General features: G+C 34.8%; 1 protein-coding gene across 4 annotated transcripts in view; it reads right to left on the bottom strand.

Moving 5' to 3' along the window:
* The window catches only part of CASD1 (CAS1 domain containing 1), a 41,464-nt gene extending 20,612 nt beyond the window's left edge, over nt 1–20,852 (bottom strand). Inside the window, exons 1-9 of one of the 4 annotated variants that reach the window (XM_023750726.1) lie at nt 20,714–20,852; nt 15,552–15,698; nt 15,322–15,418; nt 14,324–14,444; nt 9,596–9,640; nt 8,139–8,201; nt 4,859–4,903; nt 4,294–4,417; nt 1,576–1,790 (exon numbers count right to left, since the gene is read on the bottom strand). In XM_023750726.1, the coding sequence (XP_023606494.1) occupies nt 1,576–1,790; nt 4,294–4,417; nt 4,859–4,903; nt 8,139–8,201; nt 9,596–9,640; nt 14,324–14,444; nt 15,322–15,418; nt 15,552–15,564 (723 nt within the window). In that variant the 5' untranslated portion in view covers nt 15,565–15,698; nt 20,714–20,852. Of the gene's footprint in view, nt 1–1,575; nt 1,791–4,293; nt 4,418–4,858; nt 4,904–8,138; nt 8,202–9,595; nt 9,641–11,212; nt 11,346–14,323; nt 14,445–15,321; nt 15,419–15,551; nt 16,265–20,713 lie in introns of those variants that run through there. The other 3 variants (XM_014452402.2, XM_023750727.1, XM_014452403.2) reach the window with 3 other exon arrangements.
* Between the last annotated feature and the right edge of the window lie 686 nt (nt 20,853–21,538).

The following is a 21,538-nucleotide window of genomic DNA, read 5'->3' as shown; positions in this document are numbered from 1 at the left end:
ATAATGCTATTCCTTCAATCTGTAATAGCTAGTACAGGGCTTTTCAAACTTCTGGGGCTATGGTCTGTAATGAAAAATTCATTTTATAATATGATCCAGACACATATACGGAAACAATACCTACCCTTACTACTTATAATGCACTCTTACATTTTTGTATTATTTTTTCTTATGAACAATAAAAACACAAAAAACTAATTTCATGACTGCTAATGGGTTGTGGCTTTTACAATAGTGTGTTGAAGGCCTGGGGTGGGCTAGAAGGGGCAATGGGGGGGGAAAAGGGGGACATATGTAATACTTCCAACAATAAAGATTAAAAAAATAATGACTAATGTCAAAAATCAAAGAATTTTAATTATCAGCCTTTCAATATAGAAGATACCAGGACACTTAATATAGAGTTCCAGTTTTTAGATGTAAAAAAAAAAAAGAATGTAAAATAACTGTCACAAAAATAATTCTTAGCAAACAATATTTGTAATATGCCTTTCATTTGGTTTACAGTTTATGGGCCACTTAGGATTCTACAGTTTTAAGATTTCTAATGTTAAATAACATGTGGCATCTTGAACATGGTTTCGTTATAATAGAAATATTCTAGGCAAGCTATCAAGATCCTGTCTAGTTGAAGGTTCAGTCAAATATAGTTTTTAAAAAACTTTATAGTTTAGACATAATTGGAACTCTAAGATGATTATATTATTTAAGCCTAAGCATTCAAAGTACTCAACTACATAGGAAATATCACCCTTTTAGCCCTGGGTTCTGTGCCTGGTACTCTTGCAGATACTAGCCTACGAACTCCATCCCGAAGTTCTTAACCAGTTCTAGGCGGTTCAAAAGCCCCTTAAAGTATATGGAGAATCGTGTGTATATATACAAACATGCATTTTTCTGCAGGAGAGGAATGTAACCATTGCTTTTTACTGAACACTCAAAGGGGTTATGTGATCCTCAAAAAGGTTAAGCATCACTGCTTTATAAGAAAACAATAACTAAATAATATCTGTTGTACTAATTATGAAAATTCATAATTATCAGTTCTCTTTCATATTGAACTTAACAACCCTTTACATTTGTCAATCTGGATTTTTTTCAGTGTTTACTATGTACACTGAATAGTGTTTAGGGCATCAAAGGAAATCTGATTTATTTATAAGGAAATAAATCAAAACTATTCTACATATTAAAAAATGTACTCTTCATAGAGGCTTAATCTTGTTAGTTTAAGGCAGGACCATTAAGCTGTAGTTTTCAAACATGAGTATTCTACAAACTTATAAGCTTCTTGATTAGACAAAGTATAGTAAGAATGACTAGCACTTAATAAATGAAGTTTCATTTCTTCCTTTCCGTAGCTTCTTTCCCTTTCAGAGTACACAAAAACTCTCATTTTATACACAGCTAGGTGATGAAATCAAAATTATTTCTAGATGTATGTTTAGGTAGAATAATTACAAGTAATTAAGACTGCAATAAAATAAATTATTTATTACCATTTATAGTGACATACAGTTACTATACAATTAGATATTATAGTCTCTATTTACTGATGGATACAAGAATTCTTACAGTTTCTCTGCTTGATTCTGGAAGATGTAAGCCATCCAAAGATTCCATGATAGTTTCTTGAGCAATTAATTTGGAAACACTGAACATCTTAACATGTGATTTAGAATTTCTGGTGCTACTATTCAAAACACTGACTGCAGCTTCATTGTAAGCATCTATCTTCTCATTAGTGATCATTTTCCTATTTTCACTTAATAGATCTTCATAAACAGGATCTGCACATGAAACACATTATTAAAAACACAAATGTTGGAAATACTGGACAGATATGTGCAAATAAATGAAATTAGACCAACTTCTTATACCATACACAGAATAAACTCAAAATGGATCAAATACTTAAATGATAAACTTAAAACCATAACAATCCTAGAAGAAAACATAGGCAGTAAAAATCTCAGACATTTCTCATAGCAATATTTTTTTTTCTGATATATCACCTTGGGGGAAGGGAAACAAAAGAAAAAATAAACACATGGGACTACATCAAACTAAAAAGTTTTTGCACAGCAAAGGAAACCATCAACAAAATGAAAAGACAAAACACTGCACAGGAGAACATATTCGCAATGATATAATAAGAGATAAGGGGTTAATATCCAAAATTTATAAAGAACTTAAATTCAACACCACACAAATAAACAATACAACTAAAAAAGGGCAGAGGACACGAATAGACACTTCTCCAGAAGACATACAAATGGCTAGTAGACGTATGAAAAGATGCTCAACATCACTAATCATCAGAGAAATGCAAATTAAAACCGAAAAGAAATGTCACCTCACACCAGTCAGAATGGCTATCAATAAATCAACAAACAGTAAGTGCTGGCAAGGATGTAGAGAAAGGGAACCCTCCTGCAGTGTTGGAGGGAATGCAGATTGGTGCAGCCACTGTGGAAAGCAGTATAAAGTTACCTGAAAAACTTAAAAATGGAACTGCCTTATGACCCAGTGGTTCTACTTCTGGGAATTTATCTGAATAAACCCAAGACATTAATTCGAAAAAATATATGCACCCCTATGTTCATAGCAGCGTTGTTTACAATAGCCAAGATTTGGAAGCAGCCCAATTGTCCATCCAGTAGATGAGTGGATAAAAAAGCTGTGGTACATTTACACAGCGGAATATTACTTGGCTGTAAAAAAGAAGGAAATCTTACCCTTTGCAACAACATGGATGGACCTGGAGAGCATTATGCTAAGTGAAATAAGCCAGTTAGAGAAAGACAAGTACCATATAATTTCACTCATAAGTGGAATCTAATGAACAAAATGAACTAACAAGCAAGATAGAGAGACTCATAGACAGAGAGCAGGCTGACAGCTGTCAGGGAGGGAGCTGCTGGGGGCTGGAAGGATTGAGCAAAAAAGAAAAAGAAAAACTCATGGACACGGATAACAGTATGGTGAATGCTGGGGGAAAGAGTAGTGGGGAGAGAAGAGAATATTGGGGGGATAAATAAATGGTGATGGAGGAGACTTGACTGGGGATGGTGAACACACAATACAGTGTACAGATGATGTACTGTAGAATTGTGCACCTGAAATCTATATAATTTTGTTAACCAGTGTCACCCCAATAAATTCAATAAAAAAGAAAAAAAACACATTAAAAAAATCTTGTAGAAATTGTGATCATGCAAGTTAGCTGATTATATTTCATGTTTTGTTGTTAAAGTTCAGAGGATTCCAGGCATCTAGTAATTTATTTTAAAGTAAAGTTGGCCAATATTTGCAATAGACTTATCTTACATTCAGTTTTTAAATTAATCAGTCAATGTCTTCCTCATTTTATGTTCTGGCATGTCTTAGGAGTTTAAAGTTTTGGAATACTGGGTTATATTGGGTAATGGGAATTTAAAACTGGGTTGTAGAAAACTGCCTAATGAAGAATAGCAGACAGTCTTTTATTTCTTCTGTCACTGCTTAATTTGTAAATTTTGTTCACACAATTAAGAGGTTATATTATTGAAGATCAAGTTCTCATAAATAATTTAACTTTTTTTTCATTTTGGTGAGAGAAAGGTTAACAATGAGGCTGTAAATAGAGATTGTGAAACAGATTATCACCAGCCCTTTTATTCTTCTCAGCTTGACATTCAACTTGGAAATAATCATAAGAGTTTCTGACAAACAACTCGAATTGCTAAAAAACCCAAGGCATTTCATATTGTGCTAGGCATTAAATAATGGACATTCAATAAACTCCTGAAATGAGTTGATCTAATGTCAATTTTCTCTTAAAGAATTTCATTACCAAGCATAACCTAGATGGTATGAATTTAAATATATTCTGTCAATTCCAAAGAGTATTTACGTACAATGACTCAATATTATGAAACAGACTTATTAGTAAATTTTTTCTTATATTTCCCAATCACAATAAATATACTTTGTAAGAAGTAAAAAATCAGAGGTAAACTTCTCATTTGCCTTTAGAATGTATTCTTTTTGTTATATTCACAGCCATTCTGCCTGCTGTGGCTCCTTGGAGAGTATTTTTATTTATTATTATTTTTTTTACTTATATTTATTAGTCTGTTCCTTAAGTTCAAAAGAGGAAAGCAAATAACTCAAATTTATTCTAATTTTGCAAATCTTATTTCAAACTTCATTCCCATAAAGCAATAATTTTGCTTCTTGAAATAGGAGATAATAAAAACCCATGACTCAAAATATATACAAAATGACATTTTTTCATTACTCATCCCTTACCTTGTAAGACCCAATAAACATCACTAGTCTTTGCCAATTTTTCTAGAAGTGGTGCTATGGAGGTAATGTTCATTTTATATTGAGACAGTGCTTCGTTGCTGCCATTGTGAATCTTGATAGACCACTAAAATGAAGTAAAAATTAAGCATTAATTCATTACTTATCACTGAAAAATTAAAGTATATAATTTACTCTGTTGTAACAAAGGTTATTATTTTAAGATAATTTCCATTTTTATTCAATATCAGAATAAATTATGGTCACATTATTTCATGAAATATATGAAGGCAGTTAGAAAAAGTGGACATAAAATTAGACTTTCAATGTATTACATTCAAGAAGAATATCTTTTTAGATATAAAATAGTATTGACATTTAACACTAAGTTTTCTAAGTTCAACCATATCTTTTCATTAAAATTCATCAGTCTCATTAATTAGAATAGAAATAGGAATTAAAATTTAAGTACAATCAAGAATTTTATTTAACATAAGTTAACTTTTTCTTAGTATGTCCTTAAGTACGAAATGAAAACCATTATATAAGAACATAGATAATAACTTACTGTGGCAGCTCCTGCTACAATCACATGGGGCTTTGCAACAGAATCCTACAGAAAAAAAAATATCTTTATAATAATGTTATAGTTAGTTCAGAGAATTAATACAACTAACATCACTTAATTCTTTTCCTTAAATTTAAGAAATTCTTTCTTCTAAATGCATTTTAATTTTCTAGAGTTTCTTACTGAATTCTTGTTATAACAAGACTAGAGGCCTGGTACACGAAATTTGTGCAGTGTGTGTGTGTGTGTGTGTGTGTGTATGTGTGTGTTGTTTGTGTGTGTGTGTGTGTGTGTGTGCATCCCTCAGCCCAGCCTGCGCCCTCTCGCAGTCCGGGACATCCCTCTCGCAGTCTGGGGCTCTCAGTCTGGGACCCCTTGCTCCTTACTGCATGCCAGCAGCGGAGGCGGGAGAGGCTCCCATCACTGCTGCTGCACTCACCAGCCGTGAGCCTGGCTTCTGGCTGAGTGGCACTCCCCCTGCGGGAGTGCACTGACCACCAGGGGGGCAGCTCCTGTGTTGAGCATCTGCCCCCCTGGTGGTCAGTGCACGTCATAGCGACCAGTCATTCCACAGGTCGTCCCGCTGTTTGGTCAATTTGCATATTAGAGTTTTATTATATAGGATGGATTACCAATGCCTTTTATATAGGATGGCATGAGGCTTTTATGGATAATTCTTTGGTGTTCCTTACAAAAAAACAAAAAATGCTACTGATATCTAATATGGTCTAATATTATTCTGAATAGTGAGTAAATTGCTCAAGAGTAAAGCTCTAGTATATTATGTCAGTCAATTAAAAAATATTCATGAAATACAGTTTAAATCTTAAATAAAATAAGATCAGTGTCCTAAAGAATCAATATTTTGGGGAAGCCAAATCCAATAAATATTTAACAAAATAAACTGGTAATTATTATAGACCACAATGTCGGGGGCGGGGGGGGAGGAGAAATTGGGTAGAAATCTTTACCAAATGCAAATTGTACTCTTAATAAACTACCAACTATGTAGTACTTTCTCTTAAATTAGTTCTTTTTAATATAGATTCTTGCTACCTGTGAGATAATGCAGGAATATATTATACAGATCTTATAAAACAAGGGTACCGACTCAGAAAGGTTTATAGGGTATTGCTGAAGCTTGGCAGGACAAAGCCAGAACTTAAGTCTTTTGACTCCTGAGTTCAATGCACTTCCCAAAATATAAAAGACTTGATATTACAACCATGTGCACAAGAAACAATTAAAAATAAGAAATTAGAAACACATCTGACACAAATATAAAAATGAGTTAGTGTCTCATTATAAAGATAATACATACTTTCATAGAAAACTATGAAAGCAGAGAAAAATAACAAAATTAACCTATTTCCCTTCAGAGATATTTGTTTCCAGTCTAGCACCCTTAATCAACCTTTCTGAGTTAAGTACCTTTGTTTTACAAGATATGTATAATGTCTTCCAGCCTATATGACTGGTGGCAAGAATCTATATTAAACTGTGCTAACTAACTTAGAGAAAAGAACATAGTGCTTCATTTTACCATGTTATTTTACTGAAACTTTTCCCTCATCTCTAGGTGGCTCCTTTTCTCGTTGTTCACAGTGGTAATCCCAAATCTTACTTGCCTTATACAGGTCCCTCTTATCATCCTCTTCACTTTCCAAATAAAGTCTAATTCTCAAATTTTGAAGAGAAAATAGACTTCATCTAGCTGTATGTTCTTGCCTTTCTCCATTTTTACAACTTCATCCATATACTCACCCAGCCTATCTTCCTCTGACAAGAGAGTAAAGAAAATCTGCCCAATTCCTTCTAATGGCTAACCTTTACTCTGTCTCTATCCCCTTCCTTTTTACTTCTGGGACTGTATCCATGTATTACTTCCTTTAACTCTCCTATTATAAGTTTCATCCCCTTTCTCCACTCTTCTGCCTTCTCTCAATCTCTAAATTATTCTCAGAAAAGATTTTTCCTTCAACCTTATCTCATTCTCAAATTCTTCCCCCTCACACCCTTAACCAACAGATTACTTGAAAGAGCATTATGCCTTCACTATGCCGATTTCTTTCTCTCTCATTTATGCCTCAATTTATCATGTTTTGATTTATTTGGGGCTTCACCATCCATTAAAACTGCCCTAAGAGTCCATTAATGAACTCTGGATTGCCAAGTCCTAAAGTGACACCACTGACCATCCACTTCTTAAAACTCTTTCCTGTGTTACATGACAGTTATTCTTCTCCTGCTTTTCCTCTTACCCCTTTCACTCCCCCTTCTCAGAATCTTTTGTACAGTTGTTCTTAAACTCTCTTCGTTAATTTCTAAATTCTCTGCCTATTCAATTTCTTCCAATACCACCTCACTCCATAGCAAAACTCCCCAAATCGATCTAAATAGCTCAGACTTCTTAATGACTACCATTCACCTATAGAATTCACTTTAAATTGCTGGTTTCTTCACAATTTAGTCTCATTTCCCACTGCTACCCCACTATATTTTCATGCCTGCCTTTACATCTAATTCACCTCTGAACATAATGAGCCAAAGCATACTAGGCTTGACTTTTGGGTCACAAATGTAATGATAAAAGGGAAGAAAACAGCCTATTGACATATTTGGGCATGAGTTTAAAGGAAAAATGGAAAAACGCTCAAAGGGATGTGCATTGTGATAGAAAGATTACCTGGATTTGAATTAACTGAGCTACAGCAGTTACCGCCTTAGGGTTAGAATGGTGATAGAAGAGATACTACATCAAAATACTTTATTTTCTCAGTTAAGTAAGAGAAGCAATCCAGCACAGCTTAGTTGCTATCAACAAAGTTGTATAAAGTATAGGAGAGTGGGACAGCTGAGTAAGGGGAGAAAACAATGGATGCTCATGAACTTTAAAAATTTGGTTGTGCAAGCTGATTGATGTTGAGCTCTCACATCCATGCTTCTCTTTCTCTCCTCTTTTCTCTCTAAAAATTAATAAACTATTCTTTTTTTTAAAAATATATTTTATTGATTTTTTACAGAGAGGAAGGGAGAGGGATAGAGAGTTAGAAACATCGATGAGAGAGAAACATCGATCAGCTGCCTCCTGCACATCCCCCACCGGGGATGTGCCCGCAACCCAGGTACATGCCCTTGACCGGAATCGAACCTGGGACCTTTCAGTCCGCAGGCCGATGCTCTATCCACTGAGCCAAACCGGTTTCGGCAATAAACTATTCTTTAAAAAATAAAATTTTGTTGTTCAAAACTAGAAAGAGCTACATTTTCAAATACAGACCTCAGCCCACACTTTGATACACTGTTTCATAGAACCATTAACTTCTGGATGCCACAGAAAATCCTAAGAGAAATGTAAGAAAAGAGAAAGTTAAAGAAATGTTATACCCACCATTCAAAATAAGGATTAACATATCTCTTACAAGGTATTTAAAAGTAAAACACCACCTTGTTGGTTTAAGAAGTACCAAATAGTCATGGATATAAATATAGCATATGAAACATAGGCAACAATACTGTAATAATTATGTATAGTGCTAGGTGGGTATTGGGAATATTGGGAGAACACAATGTAAAGTATATGACTGTCTAACCACTATGTTGTATACCTGAAACCAACACAAAATAATCTTGACAGTAAACTGTAATAGAAAAAAAATTACTAAAAACTTCTTAAAATAAATGTACCGTAAGACAAAGCTCAAAAACTAAAGCCAAATGGACTTTATTTAAAAGATATGTACAACACATGTAATTCATTTCCTTATTAAATCTATCTCCAGCTACAAAAAAACCCAAAAACCAAAAACACCACCTTGTCTATGACATCTTCATCTCCCATATCAATCTGGCAAGAGTTTTACACAGATTTCCCTGTATTCACTGTTGCTTTTCTCCGAACTATTTTCCACATTTTAGTGAGAGTAATCTTTTGAAAATTTAAAATGTGATCTTGCCCCATTCCTGCTTAAATATTCCAGGAATTTCAACTGGCTTCAAAATAAATTTAAGTCCTTAAAGTAGGTAAGAAAGTACAAAATCTGGCCTCTGCCTAGACATTGTGCCTTTTCTCTTGCTACCTTCCCCCTGGTTCTACATACCCTTTCAGCTCTCATTCAGCTCCTGGAATGCTCTCCGTGCTCACTTTCTCCAGGCCTTTGCACATACAGTTCCTTCTGCCTAAAAGGTGCATAAACTCTTCCACTGAGCTTCACACGCTCTTACTAATCTTTGAGGCCTCAGTTAAAACATCACTTCCTCAAAAAGAAAAACTACTTTTAACTTCTTGCTCTGTACATTACTAATGTCCCACTTTTTCCTTTTTGACATCCTTATCCCACATTTATTTGTATGTAAAGAACTATAATTATTTGCAAGTCCCACTGGTCTAGGTCCTAGGATATTGTTTTCTTGATCCTCATTATATTTTCAATATCTAGGAGTCACTGTGACTGGAAATTCAGAAAATTCACATATATTCTTTGATGGACATTAATCTTGAACACATACTGATTTCAAATTAATGTATAAGATTATTTTTTTTCCTGGATAAAAATCTGAAAGACCAAATTTTCTATTTTATTACACAAAACAATACACATAAACATTTACTCAATTATGTTATCTACTCTCAATAGACGAAAATAGTATGTACAAAGTATTAGCTGCTGTAAATAAATTAACCAATGAATACAGTTTTGACATTATAACATTTACCTTACTATTATATGAACTTACCACTTTAACTGATGCAATCTTGTCTTCAAAAGGAATGTTTTCATGCTGCCATAAAAAAAGGAGACAATAAAGCAATACTAATGTAGAAATTGTATGTAAATAATTCTCCCTTCAGCTGTTTTTGTTGATTTACTTATGCATCACATCTCAATTCTCTATATTCAACCTCAAGGGGAAAAGATCTCATAGAATACCAAAAAAGTAAGTGACACTAGCTAAATTGTTTATATGTGATTTTCCACATCAAAGATGTAGTTCAAAGATAAAACTTAACTACAAACAAGCAACATATATATGAACATGCTTATATACATTATCTTTTGCCAAGCTTGCCATGATTCCAATTTAGTCCTAGTACTATCTATGCCAGAGACAGACTGGTAGTGAGGGAAGTTGTGCATATAGGGAGCCTGAAACCTGGGCATGTGCCCTGACCAGGAATCCAACCAGCGACCTCTTAGTACATGGATGACACCCACACAACTCAGCCACACCTGCCAGGACACTGTATTTCTATTCTTAAGTGAGTTCTTAGAAAGTCCTTCAGCTAAATAGAGCATGTAGTTATAATTTTCATTTAAGAAATTAAGAAGATTCATCCACTATGAAAATACAAAATAATTTTTCAATGCTTTATGTAAATGATTATTCTACCAGTCTAATAGTGCATGTAATATATTTTAAATAATGTTTTTGAACTCTATATTCCTGACAAGTTGATATAAAATTTACAGCTTCTTCACATATAGATTTTTCATATACATCTAATATATATAAACACAAACTTTTGCATGTACATCTAAATTTTTTGTATATCTATGTACATGTACAATTATATATGTATGTACAGTGGGGCCTTGACTTACGAGTGTCCCAACTAACGAGGTTTTTGAGATACCAGCTGTCTCTCGGCCGATTTTTTGCATTGAGTTGATAGAGTAATTTGAGTTAACGAGCTCCTTAACGAGCTCTTTAACGAGCTCGGTCTCGGAAGGAATTAAACTCGTAAGGCAAGGCCTCACTGTATGTATAAAACACATTTGGCACATTAGATAAGTTTGGTTTGGTTTAGTTTTTCTTCTGCTGGTTTGGAATTTATACATCCTAATTCTATCCTTTTAATCTTTGCTCTTAAAGTCTTACTATTTATCTTTAAGTTAAGTTCTACCATAAGATAATAACTTAAAGAGTAAAGAGGACATTAGAATATTTTGCTTGTGATAATCTCCCTCTGGCTTATAAGCGATTATTGGCCAATTCTTTAGTACCTTCTTTTTATAGACATTATTATTTTATACAGGCACTATTTGAGTAAGCTTACACGCATGTTTAATTTTTCTTTAAGTACTGTTTCTTATATTTCACATCATTTAAAAAAATATATTTCCATCCTCCCGGAAGTTTATCCTTTAGAAAATTTTTAGACAAACCCTCACAGTTTTTATGTATCTGATAATGTCCTGTATTTCAACAACAGATAAATCTGTATGATAGGTATACAATTCTACATTGAAACTTATTTTCTCTCAGAATATTAAAGCTATTATTCCACTGTTCTCTGGCTTCCAATATTAATACTGAGAAATATGTTGGCCCAAAGCTTAGTGTTCTGCATACTGGGCATTGCAGCTACTGGCATCTGTCTTCAGGGCAATCCAAGTCTCTATTGAGTGCCTACTGTTATTGTTCCCATCTCTGGTTTTGCCTCATATGTGTTCCTTTTGGGGGAGTGTCTTCCATTTCTTCAAATCTAGAAATACAACACCAGTGGGGTTTTTTTAAATCTAGGATTTAGTTGGTTTGAGGTAGAAGGGGCCCCAGTACCTAGCTGCCAGCTGGAAGGAATGCAAGCAGTTTTCTTTACTGTAAGACTTCTCAAGCTTTTAATATCCTCACCTAAATTAAAACCATCTAAGAGGGGGATATGATACCCAGCTCTGTCCAAACTTATTTGACGGGAGCGCCTTAAAGAATTTATCTTCCGCCAAAACCGGTTTGGCTCAGTGGATGGAGCGTCGGCCTGCGGACTGAAAGGTCCCGGGTTCGATTCCAGTCAAGGGCATGTACCTGGGTTGCGGGCACATCCCCAGTAGGAGGTGTGCAGGAGGCAGCTAATCGATGTTTCTCTCTCATTGATATTTCTAACTCTCTATCTCTCTCCCTTCCTCTCTGTAAAAAATCGGTAAAATATATTTAAAAAAAAAGAATTTATCTTCCACAAAATATAATTTGATAAAAGTCCTGCTCTATAAAGTTTCTTTTAAAAAAATTATTTTTCTCAACACAGAAAAGAAACATATTCAAAGAATTATCTTCAACACTCCTACTCTACCCAAACCCATACCAAAGCTAAAATAATGATGATGATAATCAGCTTTTATAATATGCCAGGATGTGCTAGGCACAAGAACTTTAAAAAATAATGATCTCTGTCTTCAAGTTGTCAGAGACCAGAGAACTAAGTGAAACACAATTTGGCAAATGCTCCACTAGCAGTTTGAACTAAATAGTTTCTTAATAGCTGCCTCTTTAAGACTGTGACAAACTGTCTTTTTTTTAAAATGCATATAAATTTAAATATATCTTGCTTGAGAATTGTGAGATAACAATGTGCCTTAGAAAATAAAAATTGGAAACCTAGGTGTTATAACTAGGGCTCAGAAGAAATGTACCATATTGTACCTACTTTTGGCTATCCAGTGGTTGCCAACTGGTGGTCTGCAGACCACTGGTGGTCCTTGACATCAGAAAGGTTGGCGACCGCTGGTTTAAGGAAACCTTTGGAGCAGCGGTCGCCAACTAAACCATTAGAGCGTTTTTCAATTAACTGTTGCCAAATCCATTATTCCAGTTTTCAGAAAGTCACAATATACTAAGCCTAGAAATATTAAAACTGTTTCTCTGAAATCAGAAATCTCTCTACTTTTAAAAAATATTTTTTTATTGATTTCAAAGAGCAAGGAAAAAGAGATAGAAACATCAATGATGAGAGAGAATCATCAATTAGTTGCCTCCTGCAAGCCCCCTACTGGGGACTGAGCCAGTAACCCTGACCAGGAATCTAACCCTGATCTCCTGGTTCTTGGATCGGCCCTCAATTGGTCAAGCGAAATCTCTCTACTTTTTATAAGTTTACCAAAGTGTTTTAGTTTAAACTGTGATAATCTCATGTCATTAAATAGTTCCAATTCTTCTGTATAATTTTGTGTGTATAAACACAAAAGGAGGCTACATTTATAGATACCAAATAAAATGAAAAGTTGACTTTATAATTTTCTATTATTCAGCTTTAAAATCTCTACTAGTCTTTTTTGGTGGACAAAACCTCTAATAGCCTAAGGATTCTTCTCATAAGAAATTGTTCCTAAAATTTAGTATCCACTACCATCATCACTATGTGTCTCTAGCTACTTGGGAAGTCCCTAATTTTTCAACTCCTTAACACAGGGCAAGTTGATGTATACAGGCAGATTTTCATCATAAATTCATAAGATATTTCCCCTGTAATTCTGAACTTTCTTGTACTTCACTTTTCTCTCCTTGCCATTCCCCATCCCCCATTCCCAATCATATGCAGTTGAAGATAGGGATTAGAACCTTGGATCACTTAAAAATGGATAAACAAAATAACATGATGAGATAGTTAACAAAAAATTAACTAATTAATTATTAACAAACATAAAGAGAGATGTTCATACTTGTTAGTTTTCAGAGACACACACATATTCTCCTGCCTACATATTCTATTTTAAAAATAAGACTTTTTTATATAAAGATCATGAATTTGTTGTTACATTGTTGTTTTAATTATACATTGCTTATGTTATAAACTGAAAGAGTTTAACAATATAATCAATAATTTTTAAAGTATTGATATTCTTTAACCTAATATTTGCATGACAGAGATCCTATCCTAAGGAAATAAATTAAAAAGCAAAGTTTTCACATAAAGATTTAATTTAAAATGTCCTTTTTTAAAAATTGCAAAATAAAAAATAGAAAACTACAAAAAAGTTAAGAAGAGGGAGGATTATATAAATATGCATTATATCCACTCAATAATTTGTTCACACTATGAAGATACTTATATTGATTATATAATAATATGGTGAATTATGACAAGTGGTGGGGAAAGAAGTGAGACATAACACTGTACATGCTAGATTACAATTATGTTTTAAAAAAGAGACTGAATCTCAGAGGGAATGTGGGGGTGGGTGGGATGTGATCAACCAAAGAACTTGTATGCATTATATGCATAACCCATGGACACAGATAACAGTGTGGTGAAGGTCTGGATGGGGGGCTGTGAGGGTTAGAAGGAGTCAATGGTGAAAAAAGGAGGACATATGTAATACTTTCAACAATAAATATGTGTGTGTTGTTTTTTAAAGAGACGGAAAGAAATATGGCAAGTATTAAAAGGAGAATAAGGATATTTTCTTTGTTTTCCTTCTAAGAAATTTTGAAAATTTTTTTCCATGGAAAGAATTTATTTCTGAAAACTAAAAATTTAAGTTAATGAAAGGCTTGCCAATACCCACCACTTCTTTTTCTTATGCTGCCCATTATAGCAAATTATCATTTCTTTTTCCTTTACCTTTCCAAAACCAAAGTAAAGCTTTTATAGTTCCTTGCATTAATGTGGAGAGGCACATTCTTCCTAAAACTATTCAGTTGGTTAACTTCTAACACAATACCCTAATGAAGAGAACAGACAATTTTTACCTTATTGCCTTCTTCTTTGAACTGAGGATTAATTATTTTTACAAATGAATAAAACAATTGACGAATTCTGGAATCTCCAATAAATGCAATATGTTTATCTACAAGGCAGTTCTTTGCTTCACTGAAATCAACAAAGAAACATTAATTAAATAAAATCAGCATATTGGCACTTCAAAGCACATAGTTTGTGAAGAAAGTAGTACAGGATTGTTATACATATAATTACTACTTTGCTTTTAAAATAGGTGGCCATGTTTGTTTAACCTACCAGTTCCTGTATGATCAACTAACTCTCAATAATAACAGCCCCAATTTATTAAGTGTTTAAGATGAACTCTAACCATATTAAGAGTTTTATATCCATTATTTCAGAACTAGAGGCCCGGTGCACGAAATTTGTGCACAGGTAGGTTCCCTAGGCCTGACCAGCGATCAGGGCGAATCTGTGGGGTGATTGTGGGGCTGGCACCCACTTTGGCTGGCCTGGCGCCACACACTTGCTGTCCCTGCCCCCTGCCGCTGCCCTGTCCCTCTGCAGGGTGACCAGCAGGGCAGATAGGGGGACCTCCTGCTGGCACCGGCCTTGGCTGGCCTGGGGCCTGCGGGCAGCTCCTGCATTGAGTGTCTGCCCCCTTGGTGGTCAGTGCGTGTCATAGCAACTGGTCGTTCCGCTGTTCAGTCGATTTGCATATTAGGTTTTTATTATATAGGATAAGTCTATGCGGTAGCTATCCAACTCCCAAAGCAAAAGTTCTTTTCTCCAGGGCTATTGCCTTGGGTCTGCTTATCTCTTACCTGAGATAAAGCAGCTTGGCCAAAGCTCTCTCTTGGGGAGGAATCTTCATTTGGACTCTCACTTCTACTCCTACCCTCCTTCAGCAATTCTTACCATCATATATAGAAGTACCATATAGTACTTTCTTTGTTTCTCCAACCCTTGTCCATTAAATATTACAACCCATCATAGGAAAAAAAACAACAAAATGGAGAAATCTTACTTGTATTTGTATTTATGCATCATACAACTGTGAGGCTGCCAAACTTTCTCTCCAAGAAATCTGCCACTTGAAAGAAGGTACTCACATGAATCATTGCCTATGAAACACAACAGTATTGGAAACAATAGTTAAATTTTTATATGTTGGTTGTCTGACCCCATGTAAGCTCTTTGAGATGAGAAAATACAGTCTTTATGCCTCGCTATACATTCTAGGTGCATATTACTCACCCACAAGAAACATAATAAATATCGAGACTCCCTAACTCCTAAATGCTACATTCACTGCTTTGGCAGTTCCTTCTGCTTCAGGTTTTCTTTGTGGGGACATCATCTCAGTCACAAACCAGCCTTTGTATCTGTTTATCACTCCTACTTCTAATAGGGAAAGAAAAGTTTAAGAAATAAAAGAGAAGACTTTAGAAATGACTTTCTACTACTCGACTATTATAATACATAGTGCATTAGCATATTTGGAAACCTAGTTAATATCGAGAAATGTTATAAATCTACTCTCTGATTTCCACAACTTCCCTGTGAGTATGCTACCCCTATTCTGTAAACGTGTGAACAGAGAAAGAGACATATTCAGGAACCTCTTAAAAAGCTTACTAAAACTTTTACAATCTTACAAAGATAAGACTTAAAACTAGCCACATCAGTATCAGTAACACATTGCAGTTTTAACTGTTATTAACATTCAGCCTCTCCACTTCTCTTGATATCTCTTGCCTTCCTTTAGGATGACCAACCAATTCCTCCCAGTAGGGTTGAGACTGTGAGTTTTACACAGAAAGTTCCACAACTGGGAAATCCTCCAGTCCTATGTAAACTGGGACAGGTGGTCACTCTTCTTCCTTTGGCCATTTTACTGTACATTAATTTAAATGAGTGAAGGAGTTAATAAGGGGGTTGGAGGCATTTAAAAAGTTCAAATATGTCAAATGGATGAGGGAAAAATGAGATGTTTAGATTAACTGTGGGGTTATAATAAAATATATGTATTATTTAATTTAATTTTGAGTTCTTTATTAATAGTCAACAGCACACTATTTGTTTTACAAATAGTTAAGTTCAGGACAAGGCATCTGATAAGAGGAATATTACAGAACAAGAATTGTACTAAACCATTCAGACTGGAGATAGGGAAGACCAAAGGTATTTAAATAGAACACATCTTTTTTCTCTCTCAATCCAGTTACCTATTTATCTGGCCTACATGTAGATAAAAGGAAATACAAATGCAAGATAGGTATATATAAATAATGAAAGTGTTGTTACTTCAGTGTCATAAATTTTAAAATAGAACAGGAAGAAAAAGTGAAAATACTGCACTACTGTGTCAGTGGAACACTGGATAAGGCAAGCAGAAAATCAATTATTAAAATTTTGCAATTATATATGTAGTCTGTGTAGGTTTTCTGTATTTCAAAGACACCTCTTTTTTAAATAACATCTCTTTAAGGAAACTATAATCAGTTCTTAATTCTTTCCAATTATTAAAAACGAGTTCTAGTTCCAAAAAACAAAATTAAGCTATATAAATAATCCAGGAGTAAAGAAAGGACTTTAGGAACACATAATTATTTTCCTAAAAACAGCATTCTTTTATAATGGCCATACAGCAAAATCATAGTAAATGTTTAAAATTAGGATGAAAATTCCATATTTATAGCATTTCTACCTCTTCAGATACATCTATTAAACTAAGTAAAAAGTTAGCAACACATTTAATTTCTTAGAAAATTATAAGTTGCAAATAACTAGGTATTAATTCTGTGGAGTTTTTCTTTCCTCCTCCTTTTTATAAAGTTATTTGATTTTTGTTTTTTTAATAGAAACCTAAACAGAAATACACCTTGATCAATATTCACTGTGTGGAATTACGTTATTTGATAACCATCAATATGATTTTCTGAAGATAGAGGTACCATAACCAGTCTTTCCCTATACCAGAAATTGTGTTTAAAAATGTGAAGTTCTTGGTTTCCTCTTCAAAACTACTACTCGCACATTCTTTTTCAGTAGTTCAGTTAATAGCAAACAATGGCTCTAATTTGATGAACCCATATCAAAAAAGCTCCACAGAAAAACAAATTTGAAGTTGTCACTAACTAAAAAGCACTGTAAACTCAGAATTTTGAGACTACTGGTCTTTCCAGGAAAGTTCTTTCTTTCTTTTTTAAAAAATATCTTTTTACTGATTTCAGAGAGGAAGGGAGAGGGAGAAAGAGATAGAAACATCAATGATGAGAGAGAATCATTGATTGGCCGCCTCCTGCATGCCCTCCATTGGGGATGGGGCCAGCAACCTGGGCAAGTGCCCTGACTGGGAATTGAACCCTGACCTCCTGGTTCATGGGTTGGTGCTCAACCACTGAGCCACACTGGTCCAGCAGGGAAGAAATGCTTAGTTTGCTAATGAATGCTAGTTGATGATGATTCTTCTTAAAATATTTTATGATGCAAAGTGTTTTTTTTTATAAGCCTGTATCTGAACTTAATAGTCTCTGCATATCAGTTAAAGTCCTGTCAAATATAGAAACTATACAAGCTGCATTGATAGAGATAATGTAAAGTAACATGAAGAATTGTTAGAAAAGTAAAAGAACTGCTAACTAGACAACTGAAAAGATGAGATTGGCTTTTTATATTTCTCAGCAGAATAAGTTAACCTGATCTAGAAAGGAAAACTTTACAAAATTCCATACTGTAAAAGTTCTTTTTCTGGCGGAAAAAAATTTTTTTTGGGGGGGGGGGATCAAATCAGTAAATATAAACCTAGATGTAAAATAAGTTAATTTGACTTTTTAAATTATATGTATTACATATGTGTGTGTATATGTATATATATATTTGTGTGTGTGTGTGTGTGTGTGTGTGTGTGTGTGTGTGTGTATGCTGGTGGCGTATTTTCCTTTCAAAATTTACTCAGAAAAATCCCAAACAAAAGAACACAACAAAACCAGTCATTATTTTCATCTGCCTCATATAATTCTGATAACCACTTTATAATACAACAAGCGTGAGATGAAAGATGCTCAGATAAATCAAGCTACACACACACACACACACACACACACACACACACACACAATACCGAGCAACTAAAGGGACAGAATGATCTGCTTCAGCTATCTCCAATACTAAGGTTATCTTCTTGAATGGTTGTCTCACTCTTCATTCTGTTATCTTAAGCAAGCTTTCTGGTTTGCCAATCTAAAATTGCAGGTTTTTATGCATGACTTTTCTATAATAGAAAGACACTAAAAGCAAGCAAAATAAGTAAAAAGATAAACATGTTTTGAAAAAGCTGAAAAACAATATGTAACTACTGAAGAAAACATCTGCTTTGCTAAGTAAAGCACAGTTGATACTTTCTTTTGGATAGAATGCCTCTGGCACACTGCACATTTAGTCGAGTCACCCTACTACCAAAGCTGTGTGTTTCTTACCACTAACCATGAAAATTGCAGATCATAAAGTTTACAGTATGATCTGTTAGTAATACTTCGTTTGCTTAAAATTCAGCAAGTTGTATTTTAGTTTGTGCTGAAAAATCACCATTTACATTTTTCTTTAGACAAGCTAGGAGAGCCTCGTTCCAAGTGGTGTCATACAGATCAGGATTTCCTAGCAGTCAAAGAAAGAAAAGGCTAAGAGATCTAGGGCTACTTCTTTCTTGCTTTGATTTCTGAAGCTTTGAGCTTAGTTTTCTCCAAAACATGTGCTATCTAACATTTGCATTTAGTACTCCTATTGATAGAAAGAATTCGGATTTCAACAAAATTAAAGCATTTGTAGCAACTTTATCAATTAAAAAACTGAAATATATCCAGATTGGAACTACTCTTAGGGCATTAGATACTGGCCTTTTGTCACAGAAATATTATTTTAAATTTGTAATCACAATATTATTAGAGATTGATAAAATTTTGAAAAAATAGTTAAAAGTTCAATTATTTTAAAAATGTCATTCTACTATATTATGTGAAATAATATTAATGCAAAAAAAACCCCCTACTTTCTAAAATTGAGATCAGAACATGAAATTCAATTAAAAGCAGAAGAACCAAATGCAAGGAGGAAAATAGTAGGAAAAAGAACTCTAAAAATCTAATTATCTCTTAATTATTTATGAAGTTAAGCTCTGTGTGTTAAGTTTTGATGATTTAAAGATAAATGAAATACTCATGGAAGCTCAAGGATGTTTTGTGGGGGGAGACAGGTAAAAATTATTATAATACAACATGGTAAGTATGCACTAATTGCTGTAAAAACATTGAACTCCTAATTCTGACCTCTGTAGTGGTGACATCTGAACCAGGCCTTGAAGGAAAAATCTGTACTCTCTTTGCAGGAGAGAAAGACCATTGCAGGCACAGAAAATAAAAGTATTGTGAGATACATAAAAGGTGCAAGCATGTTTAGATTGTGAGCCTGGAGTTAAGGAAGAAGAAAACAGGTAATAAAAAGTAGGCTGGGCAGAATTTGAAGTTCTACACATGCAACTTTTAAAAAGTCACTGTACTAGAACAAGAATAGGAAGACTCTTGCTGGTACTGTGAGGCTGCTTTAATGTTTCTAAATGTTTCATCCATGTCCCTCTGGAAATGCTCTCCAACTCCATCTTCTATACATTAGCACCATGTAAGAAGCTGCAGAAAGGCAGTCTATAACATAATGGCTGGAGGCTGACTTACTGGGTTCTCACTCCTACCTTAGTCACTAACTGAATAAATATCCTTAGGCAACTTAACCTCTTGACTCATCTTTAATATGTAAATAATACCTCAACTCGCAACTCGAAGAATCTAAGAACATTGATTATAAGACACATTATTATTTTATATAACAGTAGTAAAATTGTATCAATTAAACTTTGACATGCAATCAAAGATTTTAAAAGTCATCCTGATTATAGAAACGTTACCGATCGGGCAGGGGAGGATCAAAGGTGGTAAGTTGTAACTACCTCACAGAATGGTTATAAATACAAAACGAATTAAAACGTGTAAAACCTGTTGGAACAGCACGTTGTGTTTACCAAGCTTTACTTGCAGTGTGTAAGTCTTTTAATTTCTGTTTATAAATAAAGCAAGAGATACTGAATATGTGTATTCTACTGTATTCACTCTACCTTGCCTGTGGCAAACTCATACCCACACATTGGGGATTTTAATATATCTAGCCTACACCTCTACATCTGATATAAGGTCCTTTTTCATATTGTGATTCAAGTGCATCGTTATCTTTGTGTAAAGGGAACTGCATCTGACTCAGTTTTACACCGCCAAAGCATAAGGATGGCTAGAAAGTTCCTGGTAAGGTTATCTTTCCCAAACCGTCTCTGGCTCAAGTTGTTGACATTCAGTTTGGGCGAGTACACACACCAGGTGCTCTGCTTCACACTCAAGGACCTGCAGCACCTAGGGAAGCCGATGACGAGCTTCTGGAGGAGGCTTTACAAACAGCCCCAGATGCCACACTGACTCATAAATTCCATCTGACATTCTGTTTCCCCTGCTGATGACAGACCTTGAAAAGGATGCAATCCTCTAAATATAATCATTAGTATCCAAGCTTATCAAAAGATAAAAGCACAATTAAAAACCGGGAGGGGGAAGACTAGATTATTTTTACCTTTAGGAACTCAGAACCAAAGTTACACAAAATTGAGTTCGGTTACTGACAATCTTATACCAAACCAGCATGTGATTAATAGTGGTTAGAAAATTTTCTCCCAAATTACCACACATTAATGCATCGAGATTGCTAGTTTTATTGTGCATGTGCTCTGTGACAGCAATTTCACATGCGCCCAAGCCCTCCCAGGTCACATGGCTGTGACCTGCGGGAGACTGGAGGAGAAAGGCCAACAGGGTACAAAAACTTTTATCTTTTTAAATCGATTTAGTGTGTTTACATAAAAAGCGCTGCATCCAGGACAGTACTAGAATCTCCGGTGCTTAATCCTCAAGCACTGGAGAACACAAAGCGGCAAAGTGCACCCAAAACGTCCTCCACTTGGAAAGACTTCCTGGGAGGAGAAGAGCTCAGATCCCAGAGCCCGACTCCCTGGGCGTTTGGCCAAAGCGGGTGTGAAATTCAATGGCAGGAGCGGCCAATGCCCACCTGTCCGTGACCCATGACATCCTGACCAATGAATCTCACAGCCACCAAGGGCCGTCCTGATCATGACTTCCTTCATACCAAGA

The sequence above is a fragment of the Myotis lucifugus genome, unplaced genomic scaffold (assembly GCF_000147115.1).
Source record: "Myotis lucifugus unplaced genomic scaffold, Myoluc2.0 scaffold_15, whole genome shotgun sequence".
NCBI lineage: Eukaryota > Metazoa > Chordata > Mammalia > Chiroptera > Vespertilionidae > Myotis > Myotis lucifugus.
The sequence above is the reverse complement of the archived record's forward strand: the minus strand, read 5'-3'. Positions and strand labels throughout refer to the sequence as shown.